We start from the raw sequence: 23,475 nt of genomic DNA on the forward strand, positions 1-23,475 counted from the left end.
TCCTTTTTATTGGAAATGTTTGTGTTTGCAGATAATTTTCTGCTAGATTACCCTGTTTTGCGGAATGCTAAGGAATGAAATACCTCTTTGAACTTAAAGTTCAGTGCTATCGAGTCTTGATGATCATATACCAAAAAACAGAACTTCCATGAGCAAAAATCACTAACTTACCATGTGACAAAGGCATGAATTGCTCCAATGATGATAATGGCTATTGCATAATGCCAACAAAAGCAGATGGTGAGAAACATAATGTTGTCATGATCCTCTAAATCCCATGCAGGACCTCCACCAGGGGGATAAAGGACAAACCCAATCTGTAATTTAAAACAAAGAGCACACATTAAAAAATACTGGCCACATTCCTGAAGGTGGTACATTTCAAAATGTTTCATGTCAAGATTACTGGTAACGGATAACTCCCACTTCTTGAGATGCTATAGATAAGACATCTGCTGCCTGTTTTAGTAATATAGGCAGTATCTACTAGACCATATTTTTGGAAAAAATGTTAAGGATATTTACAGACCAATTTTCAAAATATGAATAGTAATCATCTCTGGGGATTGGTAGACTTTCAGAGAATGTGTTAGGTTTCTAAGCTGTGCAGTTTCACATAGTTATTCCAAGATCAGAGTTTTAAAAAATGATTTTAAAATAAACAAAGCCCACAGGTAACATTATATTCAGTGATAAAGACTGAAAGCTTATCTCCTAGGATCAGGAACAAGACAAGTGTGTCTTATTTTACCAATTCTATTCAACATTGTACCAGAAATTCTAGCCAGAGTTATTAGTCAAGAAAAATAGATAAAAGACATCCAGATTGTAAAGGAAGAAGCAAAACTATCTATATTCACAAATGACATGATCTTATATACAGAAAATTCTAAAGAATCCACGAAAAAACTATTAGAGCTAACAAATTAATTTAGCACAATTGCAGGATACAAAACCAACACACAAAACTTGCAATGAACAATCCAAAAAAAATTAAGTTACGATAATAATTCCACTTATGATAGCATTTCAAAGAATAAAATACCTAGGAATAAATTTAATCGAGGATGTTCAAGACTTGTACTTTGAGAACTACAAAATATTGTTGAAAGAGATCAAAGAAGATCTAAATAAATGGAAATATATCTCATGTTCATGAACTGAAGCATTTAATATTTTTAAGATGGCAATAACACAAAAAGCAATCTACAGATTCATTACGATCCCTATCAAAATCCCAATGGCCTTTTTTGCAGAAATGGAAAGCTGATCCTAAAATTTATACAGAATTGCAAGGGACCTAGAATAGCCAAAACAACCTTGAAAAAAAAAGCAAAGTCATAAGACTTAACACTTATTGATTTCAAAACTTACTAGAAAAACTACAGTAATCAAACCGTTGTGGTACTAACATAATGGTAGACATACAGATCAGTGAAATAGAACTGAGAGTCCAGAAATAAGCCCATACACCTGTAGTAGATGGTTTTTGACAAGAGTACCAAGGCCATTCAATGGGGAAATTAAAGTCTCTTCAACAAATGGTGCTGGGACACCTGGAGAACCACATGCCAAAAAAATTTTAACCTTCACATTGTACCACATACAAAAATTAACTCAAAATGGATCAAAAACCTAAATATGAGAATCAAAATCATGACTCTTAGAAGAAAATATAAGGAAAAAGCTTCACGACCTGGGATTTAGTGATTTCTCATACATGACACCAAAAACATATCAAAAGTTAAAATTTTTGTGCATCAAAGGACATCGTAAAGAGTATGGAAAGACAACCCATGGCATAGGAGAAAATCCTTGCAAATCATGTATCTGTTAAGGAATTGATATCTAGAATATAGAAAGAACTCCTAAATCTCAACAAAAAGCCAAAAAAAATTTAATGGGCAAAGGAATAGAAGACTCATTTCCCAAAAGAAGGTGTACAAATGGTCGATAAGCTCAAAAAAAAATTATGAATGTCATTAGTTATCAGAGAAATGCAAATCAAAACCACTATGAGACACCAGGTCACAACTCCTAGGATGGTAATAATAACAACAATATGTAACAAGTGTTGGTAAGGATGTGGAGAAACTGGAATCCTTGTATATTGCTGGTGAGAATGTAAAATGGTACAGCCATGTGGAAAACAACATAACAGCTTCTCAAAAACTTACCTGTAGAATTATCACATGACCTGTCAATTTCATTCTAGGTACTACACATACCCCAAATAACTGAAAACAGGTATTCAAAACAAAAGCTTTTATACAAATGTTCATAGCAGCATTATTCACAAGACCTAAAAGTTGAAAACAATCCAATTGTCTATCAACTGATGATGAATAAGCAAAATGTGGTATTTCCCTACAGTGGAACGTTATTCAGCCATCAGAAATAATGACATAGGGGCTTCCCTGGTGGTGCAGTGGATGGGACTTCACGCTCCAAATGCAGGAGCCCCGGGTTCGGTCCCTGGTCGGGGAACTAGATCCCACATGCATGCCACGACTAAGAGTTCACCTGCTGCAACTGAGAGTTCACTTGTCACCGCTAAGGAGGCTGTGAGCCACAACTAAGACCTGGTACAACCAAATAAATAAATAAATTTTATAAAAAAATAATGACATTAATATACAATACAACATGGATGAACCTTGAAGAGGTTATGTTAGAGAAACTAGACACAAAAGGTAACGTACTGTTTGATTCTGTTTCCATGAAATATCCGGAATAGGTAAAATCATAGCGACAGAAAGCAGGTTAGTGGTAACCAGGGACTGGGAGGACAGGAAAAGGGAGTGACTGGTTAATGGGCCCAGGGGTTCCTTTTGGGGTGATGAAAATGTTTTAGAACTAAAAGGGGTGATAGTTGCACAACACTGAATATACTAAACACTGCTGAATGATACACTTTAAAATGTATAAAATGTTGCCAAAGGGGAAAGGGGTTGAGGGGATGAGAGAAATTGGTGAGGGAGGTTAAGCACAAACTTCCCCTCACAAAATAAATGAGTCACGGGTATGAGGTGTGCAGTGTTGGGAATACAGTCAATAATTATGTAATATCTTTGAACGGTGATGGATGGTAACTAAGTACCGTGGTGATCATTTTGAAATGTATAGAAATACCAAATCACTATGTTGTACACCAGGAACACAGTGTTGTCGGTCAATTATACTTCAAAAACAAACAAACTCATAGAAAAAGAGATCAGATTTGTGGTTACCAGAGATGAGGGGAAGGGCAATTGGATGAAGGCAGTCAAAAGGTACAAACTTCCAGTGATAAGATACATAAGTAATATAATGTACAATATGATCAATATAATTAACACTGCTGTATGTTATATATGAAAGTTAAGAGAGTAAAAAGATTTCTTATCACAGGAAAAAAAATTTTTTTCTATGTCTTTAATTTTGTTTCTACACAAGATGATGGATGTTCACTAAACTTATTTCGGTAATCATTTCATTATGTAAGTGAAATCATTACGCTGTACACTGCAAATTTATACAGTGCTGTATGTCAATTATTCCTTAATAAAACTGGATAAGAAAGGAAGGAAGGAAGAAGGGATGGAGGGAGGGAGGGTGGGAGGAAGGAAATTAATTCTGTTATATAAATTTTACTCCAATAAAAAATAAGATAAATAGATGATGGGTAGATAGAGGAACCGGTGTCAGGTTTGGAGATCTAAATGAAATACGAAACCAAGATAACTACATGGATAATCATACAAATGTCTATCACATATTAGCTAACTATGTGTCAGTTACAGTGCTTAGGAGGTTTCCTTACTATGGCCTTTCAATAATATTATCCCAAGTTAATGTATTGTTATCTTCATTAACCAGATGAGAAAATTGGGTGGTTTAGTGATTTGCTTCTGATAATACATCTAATAAATGAAACCTTGGAGGGGAAAAAAAAAGCATTTAGTTTATAGTATTGAGTGAAACCATTCCTGTTTGAAATTTCAAGTAATGTGACTAAATCAGGGAAAGCTGAGATTTATTCCTTAATCACTTGTTCCTGTTTCCCATTTTAAAGGATTCCCTTTGGTTAGAAGGAGAATTGCCATTTATTTGTACCACCTGGTAGATGTACCGCCAAGTGGCAGGCACTTTAACCTCACTCATGCATATAAACTTCACAGTAATTCTCATTCTCACAACAACCCCAAGAAGAAGGGATCATTATCCCCATATTACAGAGGGTGAAACTGGAACTCAGGGACTTCAGTAACTTCCCCAACATTGCCAAACAGCTGAATGACTAACACAGGGTTCTAAACCAGGAGTGTCTGGCTCCAAAACTCTGTGCTCCTTCTTCTACCCCACACTCTCTTTCAGCACTTAGCCTTTCTCCATCGGGCAGTATGAAGGAAGTGGCCTGGACAGCAGGGTCCATGTGAGTCATCTCAGCAGGTCCGATACGGTTTGAACAATCAGTACTGAGATGGTAGTTGGTCCCATGAAGACATGGTATTGTTTTACCCTTAAAACACAGGTTATAGACTGGCAGACCCTGGGCCACATCTACATCATAGGCATGCTTTGCCTGACCTGTACACTTTTTAAAACTAATTTGAATTAGTTTCCAACATTTAAAAATTAGGGAACTTCATGCAAAAGTCTGCAGTCTCAACTTATTTCTAAAAATGGAAATATCTGGCAACACCAGACCTGTGTTCCAAAGCATGAGCAGCAACATGCGCTCTCCATCGATTCGTCATTCAGGCTGGCAGCTGCGTGACCAAGTGGAGCAATCCAGAGGTCTCTATTTTTACGCTGGTGCTATGCATTTTATTTATTAACCAACGTCACATTCATAACTTTTTCCAAAGTATCACGTGAGTTGAAATTAGCAAGATACTCTATACTAACTCCTTTCTGCCCTTCTCTACATCTCAGGAAACAGAATCCCTTTGTCTCTATTTTAGAGATAAGAAAACTAAGTAACGCACGAGCCTGTCCCTCCATCTCCAGTTACAAAGCTGTTTGCGTCATTGCTGCTGTGCCTCACCCACCAAGGGCTGGGGACTCTGCATTAGGACACAGCTACATTCTAAAGGGATGAGACGTTAACACCACTGGCAAAAGATAGAATTTTTTATCAAATTAGAGATCTGAGCCTACAGTATGCAGAAACTCCAGCAGGAGAATGCCACCCAGCTGGTTTGCCTGCTCTTTGGACATATCCATGTTTTGCCATACCCCTTTATATACTGCTAAGAAAGCTCACTGTGGAGACCAAAGTGACCAGAGCCCAGGTCCCTGAAGGTCCTGGAAGAAAGTGAGACTTTCTAGCTCCTCTGTGCTCACTATTTGGAAATGATGAGAAGGAAACAAGTCATGTAGTCAATTCTCAGTTCAAGGGGCCCAGGCATTTTAGCTAGGGTGTCAGGACCATGAGAAGCCACTTCTCATGTCCTCCTCTCACATCAATTCATGGAGGTTGACAGAGAAATTCTGTGTCAAAAAAGGGCCTTTTAGGGAGGTTGAGTTTAATGAACAATGGACTGGCTCTCCAGTTCCCACCTATCAGTGTCACCTATATTCCTTTAAAGCCATCCGCACCACCCATCTACCCCTGCTTGGGGAGTGATTTGCCCCAGCTGCCAGAGAGAAGAGTTAGCAGCTGTTGCGGGTTAAATTGTGCCCTCTAAAAAGGGCATGTTGAAATCCTAACCCCTGATACCTGTGAATGTGACCTCATTTGGAAATAAGGTCTTTGTAGATGTCATCCAGATAAGATGAGGTCATATTGGATCAGAATTGGCCCTAAATCCAATGTGGGTGTCCTTAAAAGAAGTCCATATGGAGACAGGTACACAGAAACTCACAGATGTGACCACGGAGGCAGAGGTTGGAGCTATGCTGCCAACAAGCCAAGGAAAGTCAAGGATTGCTGGCAACTGACTAGGAGGGCAGCATGGGACAAATTCTCCCTTTGAGCCCCCAAGAAAGAACCAACCTGCTGACACCTTGAGTTTTAGTTCTATCTCCCAGAACAGTGAAGCATACATTCCACTGTTTTAAGTATTCCTGCTTGTGGGAATTTGTTATTTCAGCTCTAGGACACTAATACAGGAGTAAGGCTGAATTAAGCAGAAGAGCATCACCTGTCCCAAAGCTCAAGCAACACACTGGTGACTCACCCATCTTTCAAACCCCAACTCAAGTTCACCTTCTCCTGAAAGCTTTCTCAATCCTCTTCCTATGGAATTCACAGTATCTCCTCAAGGCATAAGGTATTTTCAGGTTGGAAAATTTCATTCAACCAACAATCTCATGAGACATCATTTCTATTTTTTAGTTGAGGAATCTTAAGCACAAAGAACAGCTAGTCTACGGTCATGTGGTTAATATGGTAGATCCAGAATTCAGATCCAGAATTCAGATCCAGGTCTGCCTGACCTGGAGGTTCACAGACTTCTCCTTCCATGCCATAGTCACAACAGTTTTTTGGAGCTTCCAAAATAAAGTCTCTCCCAAGTCACCTCCATCAGTCATCATCAATTTTACCAAAGTATTTACTGCTTTACACCAGGAAAAGAGAAACTTTGATCACCCTCTACTGCTAGTCTCACTGGGATCCTCAGAACCTTATATATTGAAAGCTAAATATTTGACTGAAGGCTACTGTGAAGACTGTGAACAGAGTTAACTGATGTGATTATACTGAAAGTCACAGAAACGTTTGGAAAGTCATTTCAGGCTAAACCCAAGTAAATTACGAAAGCTGAAAATTCAGGCCAGATAATGCCATAACCCATTAAGTCCTCCTTTAAATATAAAAGTCAGTCACTACAACTCTTTCATCTGCTGTTCTAATTTGCTTCTTAATGTAAAATTCCAAGAAAAAGAGGTCTGAAAAAGAATTTTTTTCTTGCTATATCTTGTATGCCACTCCTGAACATCTCTTTTTGACTAGTTTAAGCTTCATTAGTATCACATTTAAAATGTATATAATTATCTTCTCTAATAGGCATCCAGCCAGGGCCCATTACCTATAGGTTAGTTTGAATTTCCTAGTGTTTCATTTCTTATTTTCCAATCAATCTTTTTTTTTTTTCAATCAATCTTATCTCAGCACTACAAGCCTAAGCAAGTGTTTGATCTACCATATCAGACCTCAGACCACTGCTGCTTAGTTGGGTCTTTTTGTCATTTTCAAATGAACTCTTATCTTTCTTAAAGGTAAGACCAGGCTGGGTTTTACTTTGGGCTTAGAGACCTGGGGGTCATGGGAGTTGTGGGGGCAATTACTGGAGCTGGGAGGTACAGCTGAGGCAACTGTCCGGTCTTGAGAAGCACAGGCAGCAGGTGTGTCTTCCTCATTCCCTGATTCTCTCTGCACCGTGGCTCTGACAATGAAGGGTGGGAACTTGGGAGTGACAAAGTGCAAAAGTGAGCGTTAAAATACTCTCCCCCACACACATTTAGAAAACTTGATTCATGGGAAAAATGGGCCCGAGGGATTTTTTTTTTCTTTTTTAAATTGCATTGTGTGGCTAGGTTTTTGAGCAAATATATTTTGCTGCAATGTGATTCAGGCAAGAAATCATTTTTATAAGTTGGGAAGGGAGTTTCCCCCAAGTTTGTCTATTACCTAATCATTTATATATGAGTTATTTAAAAAATGGCCATTGTGAGCATTTGCCTCATTCAGCTCACCTCTCCATACTTACAGTTTCAAGAATCTAGGTGTACATTCTCTCTAATCTGTCTCTATATTGCTTAAGCACTAGCATTATGCTTAATATTAACCATGTATGGAGAAGTAGCGAGAGAAAGAATATGGTGAAAAGCAAATCACAATGTCATAGTATTAGCTTGAGGCAGAGTTTTGGGTATAAACATTCATAGCAATGAAACATGGGAGCATAATAAATTCACTTAAGTCCCTGGAACATTTTTGTTTCGGAGGAATCTAACAGGGAGGGAGCGGGGCAGAAGATGTACTGTAGCTAAGCCTTCATTTCCTGCCAGTGTGTGTGTTTGCATTGGTATGAAATGTTCATTTTCCTTTAAGTCCCCAACGTTATTTAGTCTGACCACCAGGTAAAGAAAGATACTAGTCTAGACATAATGATGGATGGAAAAATTTTTAAATAATCTCAGATTTATGCCCAAAGACTTTAACCTCATCTCTTTTCCCTAGAAAAGCTCTTGGGGAAATATGAAAGCATTATTTCTCTGCCAAAAAGGACAAAATTAAGCCACCCTGTTCTCAGTTGTGACAGCCCACAGCTTCCTCCTTCAGATATTTAATTAATCATTAATTGTTAATGAAACACTAGTTTAATTAATTCTGCTCTTATCTTTATTATTCCTTTCTTCAACTCTTGGTTTTCCCTTTTTTTTTCTTACTTTCTAAGTTCTTTATCTGAATATTCAGCTATTTAAGAAACTTGATTTCATAAATATACATAGAATCTTCAACCCAGCAAAGACAGAATATACTTTCTTTTCAAATACATGGAACATTTACTACCACTGACATTGGGCTACATCCCAAAGGAAGTCTCAACACATTTCAAAGAGAACATATACAAAGCAATTGAATGGAAAATAATAAAATGAAAAAGAACATTTTTGGAAACTGAAAAGTGCTCTCCTAAATAACTCATAAATTAAAGAGGAAAGCACATAGAAAAGGCAACATTCAAAATTGCCCAAGAGTGAAAACTACCACACACCAACTCTCCCAGAAGGTAGCAATAGTAGTGTATAGAAGGAATTCTATAGACTTAGGTGTATTTATTTAAAAACAAGAAAAATTGAAAATAAGTGAACATTCAACCCAAAAAACTAGAAAGAAGCAGAATACAGCCTCATGACATTAAAGCAAAAGACGAAAATAAGGAGAAATTGACAAATCCATAACTATAGTATAAAATTTTAACATACCTCTATGAGAAAGTAAAATTCATGGAAAGCAATTCAAAATTGAGAATATATAAACATATAATTAAAAAGAGTTCCAAGAGCCTGGCTTTACCCCCACATCAAGAGGAACCCTTTAATTTTCTTTTAGCTCCCCTGGAGCCAAAGAGCCAACCGTCATATCTACTGTAGACCTGGATTCTGCAGGCCCACAGCCCTGCTCTACTCCAGCTATGCATTTCAATTCTGTGTCTGGCCCACAGGTAGCTTGCCCTATTTTTGTTTGTGTTGTTTAACCACAGCTACATATTTTTTACTCTCTTACTTTCATTTACTTTTCTTTTAATGTCTTTTTTATTGTATAGGTATTTTTGATAGTGTGTGTGTCATTGTTATATGTTTGAAACAGAGGAGATACAATGAAGCATAAACGGTGTCACTTTTAAATCTTTTAAAATTTGTTTTTAGTTCTGAATTGGCAATACATGCACATAGTATAGCATTCTAATCAAGAGATATAGATAGCATAATCATGTTTGTATGTCATTCCATTTAGCTTCCCAGCAGATGATAATCTCACAAAACAACTTCTGTATACTAGCTGGTTAAACTCACCAATTATCAATTTTATCACATAATAAGGTATTTGTTATTTTTTCTATGTCATTTTTCCTTCAAAATAACCCCTGAATCTAGCCCCCTCTTTACTAGCCTCTGCTCCAACAGCCTTTCTACTCCCCCACAAGCTTAAATATCACATCTTTCCTATCCCCTGTTTTAACCATGATGTTTCTCTACCCCTTGCCTACCAGTGCTTTCTTATCACTCCTCACTGAAATGCAAATCCCTTGAATAACTGCATCATCCCAAATACCTGTGCTTTAGTGACTAAAAATCTCCTGTAAGAAATCTTCCCTGATTAAACCACATTCACCTTTCATCCCAGACTTTCTTTACATCTATATATGTATGCTGGATTATGATTTATCAGCCTCTATAAAGTATATGTTCACTGATTAGAATACATGTTTTCAACAACACTCCAAGGTTAGGGAGTCAACAGTAAAGTGGAAAGTGCCTGGGGTTTGGAGTCAGACAGACACACGTTTAGGTCCTAGCTCCATTACTGTGTGATCCCGGGAAAGTAACTTGGTCTCTCTGAGTCTTCTTTATCAGTAAATTGGGGATGATAATACTTAACTTCTAAATCATCACAAGGACAAAGTGAAACATTGTGTAACTAAAAGTCCTGTATAGTGGCCAGCACATAGTTGTTTCTCAGTACATAATAATTTCCTGCCTTTCATGCCTTCCATGTGTTTATTGAGCTTATTACCCATTAGGCTTTAAGCTGCTTTAACATCAGGAACTGCTTCCAGCTAAAAGCACCAGCCCAGAGTTCCTACAAAATGGATATTCAGATACATGATGAAGATGTACACACACCACCTCCTTCCCTGCTGATCTGTCACCGCTCCCACCAGGGCCACCGGGCCACTCAGAGAAACATCACTTCTCAAAGGCCCACATCCTCACTATGAGCAGCACATCAGAAGGAAGCCTCTGGGTTCTAGAGCAAAACACCCCCAACCAAAGAGAGAAGATTATCGGTGGAGACACCAGGTACATTAATTGGAGGCCCCAACTCACCTGCCACAACCAGCTTCCCTGAAGCAGGAAAAAGCTTGTCCGCAGAAGCTCCACAGTTATATTGGTCTGCATGAAGAGCTCCAATAAGGCGATCAGGCCTGTCAAAAAGCTGACAAAGACCAGAAGCTTGTGCACAAAGATGTCCAGCATTTCTCGGCCATGAGTATGATTATAGAAGATAAAACCTGATAGAGGGAGAAAAAATAGTTTGTCTTTTTCAATGAAACTACCTACTGTTTCTCTCCCACACCACACAATTTTACAAACATACATATCTTTGTCCAAAGTGTCAGGTGCCCACTGTTTCCCACAATGATGGAAACCTCTAGCATTTTTGGAGTCATCACTACCTCTTTAGGATGGAATCTTTGAAATCTCCTTTTCCCTCCCCCAACCTTTATTGTCTCCTCCAATACATCATGACATTTTCAACTAACTATATTTCAAAGCATTTTTTGTGCAAAAGGATGAATAATAAGCATGACGGGGGCAGTGGAGCAGGAGTTAAGGTGAATAGACAGATGAATGAGACAACGTGTCGCCTTAAGGAATTCAGTCCACTGGAGGCAGCAAATAAACACACAGTCATAAAAGTGGACTTTGATGGGTATGACAAGATTCTCTGGAAGCCCCCAAGAAGTAGTAACTAACTACCTTTTTTAATCCCACGAACAGATTCTGGCTTCCACTTCATCCTTTTCATTTGGATGAGGAGGAAAAGATGTTCATTCAAAATATGGTAACATTCTGAGATAATGAGAATCGTTCTGTCGGTTGGTGGTGCTCAACTTTTACCTAGCTCTTGTTCTCAAAGAGCATTTGGCAAAATCTTATCTTAAGATGTGGGAGGCAAAGTGGACATTAGGAAATGACTGCCTCCTGATAATTGGGGGCTTTTCTTCAGTTCCATGATGTATCTATCCCTTGCATATGAAATAAATGAAAACAAATTATTCAATACTTTTTTTCAGTGTTTCCTTAATACAATAACAGGGAGGCTAACTGAACAAAAAATGTTAGGACCTCGTTTTTATGTGACTGAGTTTTTTGGACCTGCTTGTCATGTAATGGTGGAATTTTACTCTATCAATATTAAAAAGGCTAGTTTGTAGGTATGGAAGCTACTCTGCTGTGAGTGGTCTCCTCGTTTGAGGATATTTATGCTTCACTGCTCTGAGCTCAGTTTCACGTGATGAAAATGGAAATAATGATAATCTCCAGGATAAACCAGAGATAAATAACCATGGTAGGTGGTTCTTTAAGACAGATGTTAAATATGAATAAAACACATTGAATGACTGTGCTTGTCCAGTTGTACTAAACGAGTCAGTAGAGAAGGAAAACCTTGGGCATCCTGTCTAGGACATCTCAATAACTCACCATGGCCCAAACAGATGGCCCTATGGATCAAGGCTGCACCAGGACACTAACAGAATATTATTGTAAAGCGTCAGACAAATGTTCAATAATAGTGGAAGGTATATGAAAATACTCATACTTACCCTCCACAAATAAGGCATTTGCTAACATTAACTTGGTAAAGGAGGCAGGAAGCGACCTGACGGTGGAACATAAGATGTTTGTCACCCCCAGCAGCCCAAAGAAGAAGTACATGGTAAAATGATGCCAGCTCAGGAGTTGGACCCACTGGCCCTCTTTGTAGTCATATAAGGCCAGGTGCGGTCCTCCAGGAATAAACTGTTCTCCAAACATGCCTGCAGAGGGACATATCACACTTTAAGCAATCTTTCCATAACTTTGCTGAGAAAGCAGGAAGACGCAGAAGGATCAGCATACTGCTTAGTCCAATACAGTGTCCTTTTATGACATTGATTCTTCTTTCTGGGCTGTTGCCTAACAGCTGAGCACTGCTTCTTTAGGCTGGTTTTAGTGCTTCAAATACGGGTTTGGATAATCACTTTTAGTCAAAGAGAGCCAATTCAGTCAAACAGCTATTTCAGATCTTCAAAGCTAATGATCTTAGTTCCACTGAGTTCCCTGATCAGTTCCACGGATGGTCTTAGTTTCTATTTTAATCTAATGACTAGGTAAATCCTAGACAAATCCTAGAGTAATTTTAGATTTAGATTTGTGAGATTAGTCCTATAGCATCTGATTACTTCCTTCTTACACACTATGTCTTTGGGTAGGGAGTTGTGCTTGGTTCAGGGTTAAAATGCTAGAGTTCAGCTTCTCCCCAGTTAAGGATAACTGAGAAAGCACAGACAGATATAGCATATAATCTAGTCAGTTATATAAACAGTTAAACTTCCTTGAAGATGCTGCTTTATTTATTAATCCATAGAATTTGGCAAGAAAATTCTTCTCTTTGGAAATTGCTCTGTAATTGGATGGCCATGGCAAAGACCTATCACCATGAACAAAGCATGAAGAAAGCCAAAGGAAAATTAGCAAGTTTTCCCTTTTGTAAAGGAAAGGCTGGGGCTTCCTAGGTGGTGCAGTGGTCAAGAATCCGCCTGCCAATCCGCAGGGGACAGGGGTTCGATCCCTGCTCTAGGAAGATCCCCCATGCTGCGGAGCAACTAAGCCCGTGTGCCACAACTATTGAGCCTGCGCTTTAGAGCCCGTGAGCCACAACTATTGAGCCCATGTGCTGCAACTACTGAAGCCCACGCGCCTGGAGCCTGTGCTCTGCAACAAGAGAAGCCACGGCAATGAGGAGCCCGTGTACCACAAAGAAGAGTAGCCCCCACTCACCACAGCTAAAGAAAGCCCGCACACAGCAAAAAAGACCCAACACAGCTGCTAAAATAAATAAGTAAATAAATAAATAAATTTTAAAAAAAAAAAGGAAAGGCTGAAGCGGAACTCTAAAAACACAGAACATTTTTACAAAATCATAGAGCCAATGGAAAGGCCTTATAATCATCTGGCCCAAACTCCCTCTCTAACTTAGTAACCACACAAAAAGAATTAGCACAGGAGATAAGGTTTTCTTCAGCCTGAACTCTCTGGACAACCTATCAGCAATGATTTATTATTGAAGCCTTCCCATAATCACTTGATTATTGTGGTGTCATTTCAAAAAATGGTTTCCAATAGAGTTTACTCTTTCAGGAATCAGAATAATTGATATAACATTATTTTAAAGGCTCCAACTAATTCTATAAAGGAAATTCACCTTGAGAGGGCAGGCAAGTTAATTGCCATGACTAACTTACTAAGGAATAGCTCTTTGTATACACATGAAATATCACCTTCTAATAAATTATATCACATAGAAATTACAATTATAATATGTATTCAGATACTTTTGAATAAAAAATTTATTTTAGCAATTTCTTGCTTTGATATTGAATCTTCTCTTTGCATGTGAAAATACCCCAAAAAGCAAAAAGAACACAGAAAAGGGTCACTCACCAGTTAAAGCCATTCCAACTAATATGATTCCCTCCAAAATTTCTATTCGATGGAATAATACTTTGGAATCAAGGTAGGAAGTTCGCTTGTGCTTTTTGAAGGCATATTTCAGAATGCATTTTATAGTCCACCAAATCCCCAAGATAAAGAAGAAGGTTCCAGGGAGAGCGTGGCCTCTGAAACTCCCCATGACTACCAAAATAAGAACATATAGAAGAAGACATTTATTCCCAGAACTTGGCCAAAACATCACTTATTCCTATAAAGTACACTATCTTCTGATGATGATAGATACACCGTTGAGTCAGAGAATCCAGTATTACTGTCAACAGTGGTAGATCCATTATAATATCAACAATACCAACAAGAGGAAAAATCCACATCCGTTGAATACTTACCTTGTTCTACGCACTGTGTCAAGTGTTTTACAGGTGATCTCTAGTCTAATTTTCACAACATACCCATGAACAAGGGGTTAAATCACATTTTCAACTGGGATACAGGTTTGGAGAAGTGAAATGACTTACCTAAATCTCACAACAATTTTTTAAAAGTTTCATTGTTTTTAACAGGGAGCTCAAAAATTCTCTTAACAATGATAATGTGTACTCAACCAACACTTACACTTTAAGCATATTTGAAAGAAATAGGAAAGTTTTACCTTTATGTTTAAAACTTGAAATGATATGAAATTGCCTACAGAAATTTTTAAGTAGGTAATTTCAAAGTATCAAGCATCAGGTGTGTGGAAGAGACCATTAGTGTTCATCAAATATCTGTGTACTCTTCCACATGCTTTTCCCAGCCTCTTCTCCACTGGAATCAAAACCACATTTCTAGTTCTGGCCAATGGACTGTGGAATTGTCACTTCCAGGCTGAGTCAGTTAAGAGCCTACATGACTCCTTTAACTCTCTTTTCCCTTGCCTTGGCAAACCTGGCATGGTATATCTGCAACATAGAAGACAGTCAACCAGCCTGCATCAGATTTTTGCAAGAAGCAACCCATGATTGTGTCATTAAAATGTTCATGTTTAACAGCTTAAACCAGCCTATCCAGAGGGATACCAAGCCAACTCAAATTGTAAATTCTGTTTACACAATTGCTACATGATCGAGCAATAAAAACAAAAATATCCTCCTTATTTTGGTCAGTGCTATAGAAAACCAGTCTTGAATTATATGAGTTTTGAATTATGTGAGCAGCCTTTTCTTCAAACTTATTGTACCATCTATAGAATAACGAAGAAAGAGTTCCGAATCATCCATGTGGAATGAAATCGAGTTGTTTGTAGTGAGGTGGATGGACCTAGAGTCTGTCATACAGAGCAAAGTAAGCCAGAAAGAGAAAAACAAATACCGTATGCTAACTCATACACATGGAATCTAAAAAAAATGGTACTGATGAACCCAATGACAGGGCAAGAATAAAGATGCAGATGTAGAGAACTGACTTGAGGACATGGGGTGGGGGATGAAGGGGAAGCTGGGAGCAAGTGAGAGAGTAGCACTGACATGTATACACTACCAAATGTAAAATAGATAGCTAGTGGGAAGCTGCTGCGTAACACAGGGAGATCAACTCAAGGATGGGTGATGACTTAGAGGGGTGGGATAGGAAGGGTGGGAAAGAGTTGCAGGAGGGAGGGGATATGGGGCTATATGTATATATATAGCTAATTCACTTCGTTGTACAGCGAAAACTGGCACAACAGTATAAAGCAATTACATTCCAATAAAAAGCTTAAAAAAAAATAAGAATCATCCCTGTAGATCTGAGAGTAGGCCAGATGCAGGAGAATTCATGAAAGGGGATTTCAGGATTCCCCCTGGCTCCAAAGAGTTCTTTATCTCCTTGGGTGGGTACTGGACCTCCCACTTCAGGGCAGATCCCTTTAAGTCACTTCCACATCCCTCTGACACAACTACAAAGTTTCAAGGAGGAACTACAAAGTTGACTCAAACACTAAAAGTCTCTTAAATCTCCACTTGAGACCCCAACTGGACATTTCACATGCCCCTGAATCATCCATACCACCCAAGAGACTCTGACTCAATGTATCACCCAGCACTAAGCGCAGCTTCTCATCCTAACTCTGACTTTAATTAGTGGGATGGTCTGGACTATGTCCCTTACTCTCTCTGAGCCTTGGTTCTTCATTAAAAAAGAAGGAGGTGGCCTGGAGAGCACCTGGAGTTCTTCCTGCTCTAACAGACTCTGCGATTCATTATCCTAACCTCCATCACGATCACAGCGTTACCATGTCCTCTTATCTGTCTGGGCTTAGGCAACCACAAGAGATTGAAAAATAGAATACTTCTACACAGGATTGAAAAGTACTCCTAGACTGTAAGTTTTCTGAACTTTTCTGGAAAAGAATTTGATATGTTCTAAGGAATTTTAAAGATTTTACATTCTTTGGTACAGGAAATTCACTTCCAGGATCTTTATCCTAAAGATCTAATCAGAAATACAGGCACCAAATTAGAAGCAATATATGTCTAAAATTAGGAGATAGGGGATATATTTAGTAAAAAAGAATAGGATTTTTTTAAAAAACTGAGGAGAGGGGACTTTGGATTCAGATTGACTAGATCTAAATCCCAAATTTACCTATGACCAGCTACATGACTTTGGGAAAGTTAGTTTACCTCTCAATGACTTAGTTTCCTCTTCTGTAAAATGAGACAAACTTTCTACCTCATAAAGTTAAAATGAGTTATTTCAAAGCAAATAACCCACAGTATTATTAAACAAGCTCATGCTATCCTCAACCCATCTCAAACTATGACAGTAAAACAAAAGTAAAACCAGATGAGCAATTCTACTTGGATACCAATTGCAGAAAAGCAAGAAGCACCTATACAATTCACTTAGCAATCATTCATGTACTGCCTATTACATTTCTCCTGCTGTTGTCTTAGAGGGTTACTAGATCTTCTGCGGTTATTTAACTCCTTGACTGCAGTTAGAGAATAAGCTCCCTGAAAGCACAGACCATAAATCTATGCTTCTGTTCCCAACTGGACCTGTATAGTGCCTTATATACTGTGAAGTTCTGTTGACAAGAGCACCTAAGTCTTTCTTATAATACAAGATTACATATTTATACAACACCTCCATTGACCTAATCATCTTATCTACTCCCACTAGCAGAAAATAATTTTTCGTCCAGTTACCACCATTCACCCACTTGCCCAAACGCAAACTATGCAAGTCATCCTAGAGTCCACCTATGACCCTGAAAACTAATTGGACTTACTGCCTCTGCTTCCTTATGTCAACCCATTCCTGCCCCAAATTTGGCTGACTTCCCCTTGCCTCTTCAAATTTATCTGCTAGGGGAAATCCTCCCTGATGGCCCAGACAGAAAAGGACTCCTCTTATACCTTCTCAAAGTACTCACCTCTTACTTTAATGAAATCTTTATGTGATTAGTTACTGGAAGTCTGCCTCCTCCATTAGCCTCTGTGTTCGTTACTATATTGCCAGAGCCTGTGAAGCAGGCAATTGAGGCCTCTCAGAGGTTAGGAGCCTGGGTCATCCTTTTTTTTTTTTTTTTTTTTTATCTCTTAGTATGTGAAAAAAAGAAAGAAAATTCCAAAACAGAGTTACCAAAACTCTTTTAACATTGCTTTTTAATGTTTAGGTTTACCTAATAAGTACTCTGAACACACATGTAAAACATATTGTCTATCTTAGAGAGATAACATGAAAATTTCTGAACTGTGCAGCTCTAGGCCAAATTCAGTTCCATGACCAGCTAACAGGTTCCTGCTGCCCCAAGGACTGAATGGACCAATATATCTCAGCACAGCCATTGGGATGTGATAGAGAGGCAATGGGGAATAGTCGAAAGATTCTGAGTGGGGTGAGAAATGACTCCTTGTTCCTGTGTCAGTTATAGAACTTCTGATCTTAAGCCTTTTAATCTGAAACACTCCAACGCTTACAATCTTTTTGTTTAAAGAAAGCTGATTTCCTTTGCTGTACAGCAGAAACTGGCACAACAGTGTAAAACTGTTATACTCCAATAAAGACTGAAAATAAATAAATAAGTAAATAAATAAAAAATAACCCAAACAAATGAAGTCAAAGCAGCTTGCTACATTCACCTGGCTAAGGGACCCAGCAGACCCAGCTGCTCCCAGCAACAAAAATGGCACTCACTTGATTTCACTTCCATTGTGGAGAGAAAAAAATCACTCACATCCTCAAACATCACTTCACTCAACTTCTACAACACCACTATCTGTATATCTGTCTTTAATTCCTTGTTTTTCTATTTCCTGCAGGTACAACTTACTGCTTGTAAAAACCTAGTAGTCCGGAGTTTAATTAGAGCTCAATCCAAAAAGCAGACACATTGCCCTTGGAAGGAGAACACAGGGCTTTCCTCTTCCACAAAGCAGAAGGTACCTGCCAGACAGCTAGCAGAAACCCCGGGGAAAATCACCAGGATAGCAAACCGCAAGGTCCTTCCTCAACATCCTCCCTGCTTGATCGCCCCACTTGTAATCTCGTGGGGAAAGAGGTACAGGCAGGCCTAAAATGGTGGGCTTCAAGATTCAGTCACTGTCTTCCAGCTGCCATTCATCCTAAAAATGTAAACTCCTCCCCATTAAAAAAACCCTCTGCTCCTAATGACACCAAACATCACCCCCTGGGCTAAGACAAGAAACTCCTGAAACCCTCATTGGCTCTTTTTTTTTCGGACTACCCCGACATACACACATACTCACTCACCATCCTAAAGGGAAATATTTTTAAACTCTCACACTTGGGGATAATATTGGGCAAATCTCACGATCTAAATCAGGTGTTAGGTGTTAGTTCCCATCAACCAAAGCCACTTAAACCAAAACCAGGCCCATATACACAAAGAGGAGAGAACTCAAAATAGCCCAGAGAAAGAGATCCTACAACTTACTTGTTGGAATCTCAACAAAATACCCAACTTCAATATAAAATGAACACCATGGAGAAAAACTTAAACTAAAAACTCATCTAGAGCCACCACCAAAATAAAGTATTCCTAAATCTTAATTAGTGACATATTTCAACACATTTATATATTCCAATACATTAAACCAATTTGAACTCTTTCTTAAGCTCACTTTACCATTTGCCTTAATTCTCAAAGCAAAGTGTATACAAGCAAATATAGCTTTAAATTTTTTTTTTATTTTGGGAGTTCTTTCTCTCCCTAATTTCAGTGTTATGTCTTTCTCTTTTTCCTTTTTCAACTGTTTTGAAAGACTTTTCTTAAATTATCCTTACCTTCACACTTTCCTCAATGTCAATTCCAATGCCGTTCTCTTCTCTCAGAAGACAATTTTCAATGGGTCTAGCCTCAAGCAGGAAAAGCAGATACTGACTGGTCTAAATCTAAAACCGCCCACTCTTCCTCCTTGGAGACTAAACCTACGTGCTCATATCTTTTCCGCTTGACCTGGAGCAAATAAGCCTACAGAATACGGCACAGTGCCGGTATAAACATGAATTTCAGGACGACACCCCTTTGAACATCCTACCTTCCAGTCCAAACATTGTGCCCTAGAGTATTTCCCAACGAGACTCAACTTGACACCCCACCCACATGACCACAGTCCTGTCCCACCTGCTGTGAAAACCAAAGCCAATGGAGCATGTCTGATCTTTGCTCTCTCTCTTCCAGGCCATCAAGATGGATAGACGACAAAGGGAATGGTTACAGCAGCAGTAACATAATAAAGCATGACCCATAAAGACAAACCATCTTCTAACATACAGTGTCTTAAGCAAGAGACCAGCACAAGCGCTAAGGTTGGAGTCATTGCCAAAATCAAAGTTATAGGAATAAAAAAAGATGATGGAGGGACTTCCCTGGTGGAGTAGTGGTTAAGAATCCACCTGCCATTGCAGGGGACATGGGTTCGACCCCTGGTCTGGGAAGATTCCACATGCCAGGGAGCAACTAAGCCTGTGCTCTAAAACCTGTGAGCCACAACTATTGAGCACACGTGCCACAACTACTGAAGCCCATGCACTCTAGGGCCTGCATGCCACAACTACTGAGCCCACATGCAGCAACTATTGAAGCCTGCACACCTAGAGCCCATGCTCTACAACAAGAGAAGCCACCACAATGAGAAGCCCTCACACCACAATGAAGAGTAGCCCCAACTCGCCACAACTAGAGAAAGCCCACGCGCAGCAATGAAGACCCAATGCAGCCAAAAAAAAAAAAAAAGAAAGAAAAGAAAAAAGAAAAGATGATAGAAAAAAATTGCTTTAGGTCAACAGTGAAGCTCACTTGCCCTTGCCCTTGCCCTCAAGGAATATACAATCTGATAGAGATAAGTGAATAAATAAGTTAGAATAAAGTATTCTAAACCAATGTGAGGCTTGCACAAAGTGAAACATGAACAAGAAAGAAGCAACAGTCTGACTCTAACCTGAAGAACCAGCAGCGGTTACCTTGTCTGCATTTAAGTCTTATCTCCCCCCCTCAGTGTAAACTCTTAGTGAGCAAGGGCCATATCCCCTATAATACTTCACACCTAGTTAGCACGCAATAAATAGCCAATGAATGATGAGCTCCTGCCTGGGACTCCACCTCCCTAAAACACTGGCCTGGGTGGCAACCAGGATCAGAAATAGCTGGAGTGGCTAATTAAATGCAGATTCCTGGGCTCACTTCAGATCTACTGAATCAATCAGCAGGGGGAGACCCTTAATTCTGCTTTTTTAACAAGCACTCACCAGTTGATTTTTATGTATTCTTGAGTTTTGAGAACCAAAGCCTTAGAGGATGTGGAGACAAGCAAAGGGGCACTAAGACACTCAGATTTCAATTGGCCTCCCCATCACCATACCCGAGAGGCATTTGTTTCCCATTCAGTGTCATAAGCCCTGATGTGTTTGCTCATATCAGGCTTCATATAGGCAAAGGTGGGTGGCTCAACAGCTGCTCCCGAGGCCAGAATGATAATCTGGCTCTGTCAGAAGACAATTACCATTCTCGAGTGCTGCCATTCTATTTATTTCACTGTTTTATCATGTATCCCTAAGATATTTTATTTTACTTTGATCTCTTTTATACCCCCAGTTATTATTCCCATACCCCTCTCAATTTTTAAATAACTAAAGCCATCCATGTCACATGGGCTATTCTTTTTTTTTCCAGCTCTTTATTGGAATATAATTGCTTTACACTCTTGTAACAGTTTTGAGGTACACCAAAGTAAATCAGCTGTATTTATACATATATCCCCATATCCCCTCCCTCCTGAGACTCCCTCCTGCTCTCCCTGTCCTAGCCCTCTAAGGCATCACCCACCATCGAGTTGATCTCCCTTTGTTTTACAGCAACTTCCCACTAGCTATCTATTTTAGAGTTGGTAGTGTATATATGTCTATGCTACTCTCTCACTTCATCCCAGCTTCCCCTTCGCTCCCTGTCCCCCAACCCCTTGTCCTCCAGTCCATTTTCCGTATCTGCATCTTTATTCTTAATGTGGCTATTTTTTTTAACCCCGTGTCCTCAAGTCCATTCTCTACTTCTGTATCTTCACTCGTGCCTGTCACTGGGTTCATCAGTACCATTTCTTCAGATTCTATATATATGTGTTAGCATACAGTAATTGTTTTTCTCTTTCTGGCTTACTTCACTCTGTATGACAGACTCTAGGTCTATCCACCTCATGACATATAGTTCAGTTTCATTCCTTTTTATGGCTGAGTAACATCCAGAATAACAAACAGAACATTAAACCTGAAAATACGATACAGGATAAGGCAATCCAAAGACTTACTTCTTGAGGGACTTCCCTGGTGGCACAGTGGTTGAGTCCACCTGCCAATGATGGGGACACAGGTTGGATCCCTGGTCAGGGAAGATCCCACATGGTGGGAAGCAATAAGCCCGCATGCCACAGCTACTGAGCCTGAGCTCTAGAGCTTGTGAGCCACAACTACTGAAGCCTGTGCACCTACAGCCCGTGCTCTGCAACGAGAATCCCATGCACCACAACAAAAAGTAGCCCCTTTGTTGCAGTGTGCAGGCTCCTCATTGTGATGGCTTCTCTTGTTGCGGAGCACAGGCTCTAGGTGCACGGGCTTCAGTAGTCGTGGCTCACGGCATGTGGGGTCTTCCTGGACTAGGGATCGAATCCATGTCCCCTGTGTTGGCAGGCAGATTCTTAACCACTGTACCACCAGAGAAGTCCCTAAAGTTCTTAAAAAAAAGAAAAAGACATGTCTTGAAAAATAAAACCAACGAACAGAAAGTAAGAACAAGTGTCATGTCGCATTACCTGTCTGTAGCCAACTCTTCAAAATATAGAAGCCTAGATTGTTTCTGTTAGTAGTGTTGCACCTGAGATGGGTGGGAAGCTAGCATCTGCTATGTGTTAATAACTTTTCACATACAGTATCTGCTTATTCTATCATTGAGACAACACAAGGAAGTATTATTTCCACCACAGGTATGAGGAAACTGAGACTCCAAGAGATTTACTAACCTACTCTAAGGCACAGAGTTAGTAAAGAACAGAGCCAGGATTCCAAGTCTGATTCCAAATCCCATACTGTTTCCCCATACTTCATTTGACAAAGGTCTAGATGCTAGAGATGAGTATCAGTGATGTGGTAAAAACTAAGGAAGTCATTCTATAGTTCCAGGCTTCATGCTGCTTCGCAATGCAAGTCAATGAATAATGACTGAGTACTTTATATACATCTAAGGATCTGCTTCAAGTTATAGAGGACTCCATAGTGAGCAAGTATACCCATTTTCTATTGCTGCTGTAACCCAGCTGGTAAATGTCCAATTTTAAGGACCCACATGATTAGATTGGGCCTGCCAGGATAATCTCCCCATTGCAAGGTCATTAATTTAATCACCTCTGCAAAATCCCTTTTACCATGTAAGGTAATATACTCACTAATTCCAGGAATTAGGATATGGGTATAGGAATATTATTCTGTCTGTCATAGCAACATGGAAGGGTTTACACTGTGTTGGGTAAAGAAGACAAACACATATTACTATGACACCAAGAAGATGAGCTAAGATTTTTGGTTAAAGGAATAAAATACTACAGGTGTTCTGAGCCCTTCCATTTAATTCAGGCAAGAAGAGAGGCATATGACAGGACACTGAAGGACTGTAAAGGCCATTTGAACTGGACCTTGAAGAATAAGTGAAATTTTGAAAGGTGGAGCTAAAAGGAAAGAGCACTCCAGACATAAGAAACAGCATGAATAAACTCATGCTGGGAGAAACATACAGGAGATGTTAAAGTCACTCCTACCACAGGAGTAGAAGATAATAGAAAATACAACTGAACCCTCTGCACATAGGAGAAGTTGGTAAATGGCAGAAATGGCGATACAAATTACCAATCAGTGCAAAAATTAATGATATTTTTACAATTGTCTCTAGTTATGGATAAAAATTAAACTAGATCCCTACCTCACACCAGATCCAAAAATAAGTTCTAGATGGATTAAAGACCTAATTGTGAAAAATCAAACTTTAAGACTTTTTAGAAGAAAATGTTTCAA

At 39.2% G+C, this 23,475-nt stretch overlaps 1 protein-coding gene across 4 annotated transcripts in view; it reads right to left on the minus strand.

The window, feature by feature from the left end:
* Window positions 1-23,475, minus strand: part of TMEM45A (transmembrane protein 45A) — an 87,873-nt gene that overhangs the window by 19,930 nt on the left and 44,468 nt on the right. For 2 of the 4 annotated variants that reach the window (XM_057697306.1, XM_057697302.1), the window contains exons 2-5: window positions 13,927-14,118; window positions 12,048-12,260; window positions 10,546-10,730; window positions 172-317 (exon numbers count right to left, since the gene is read on the minus strand). In XM_057697306.1, the coding sequence (XP_057553289.1) occupies window positions 172-317; window positions 10,546-10,730; window positions 12,048-12,260; window positions 13,927-14,116 (734 nt within the window). In that variant the 5' untranslated portion in view covers window positions 14,117-14,118. Of the gene's footprint in view, window positions 1-171; window positions 318-10,545; window positions 10,731-12,047; window positions 12,261-13,926; window positions 14,119-14,587; window positions 14,705-19,206; window positions 19,281-23,475 lie in introns of those variants that run through there. The other 2 variants (XM_057697303.1, XM_057697305.1) reach the window with 2 other exon arrangements.

The sequence above is a fragment of the Hippopotamus amphibius genome, chromosome 10, assembly GCF_030028045.1.
Source record: "Hippopotamus amphibius kiboko isolate mHipAmp2 chromosome 10, mHipAmp2.hap2, whole genome shotgun sequence".
Classification (NCBI taxonomy): domain Eukaryota; kingdom Metazoa; phylum Chordata; class Mammalia; order Artiodactyla; family Hippopotamidae; genus Hippopotamus; species Hippopotamus amphibius.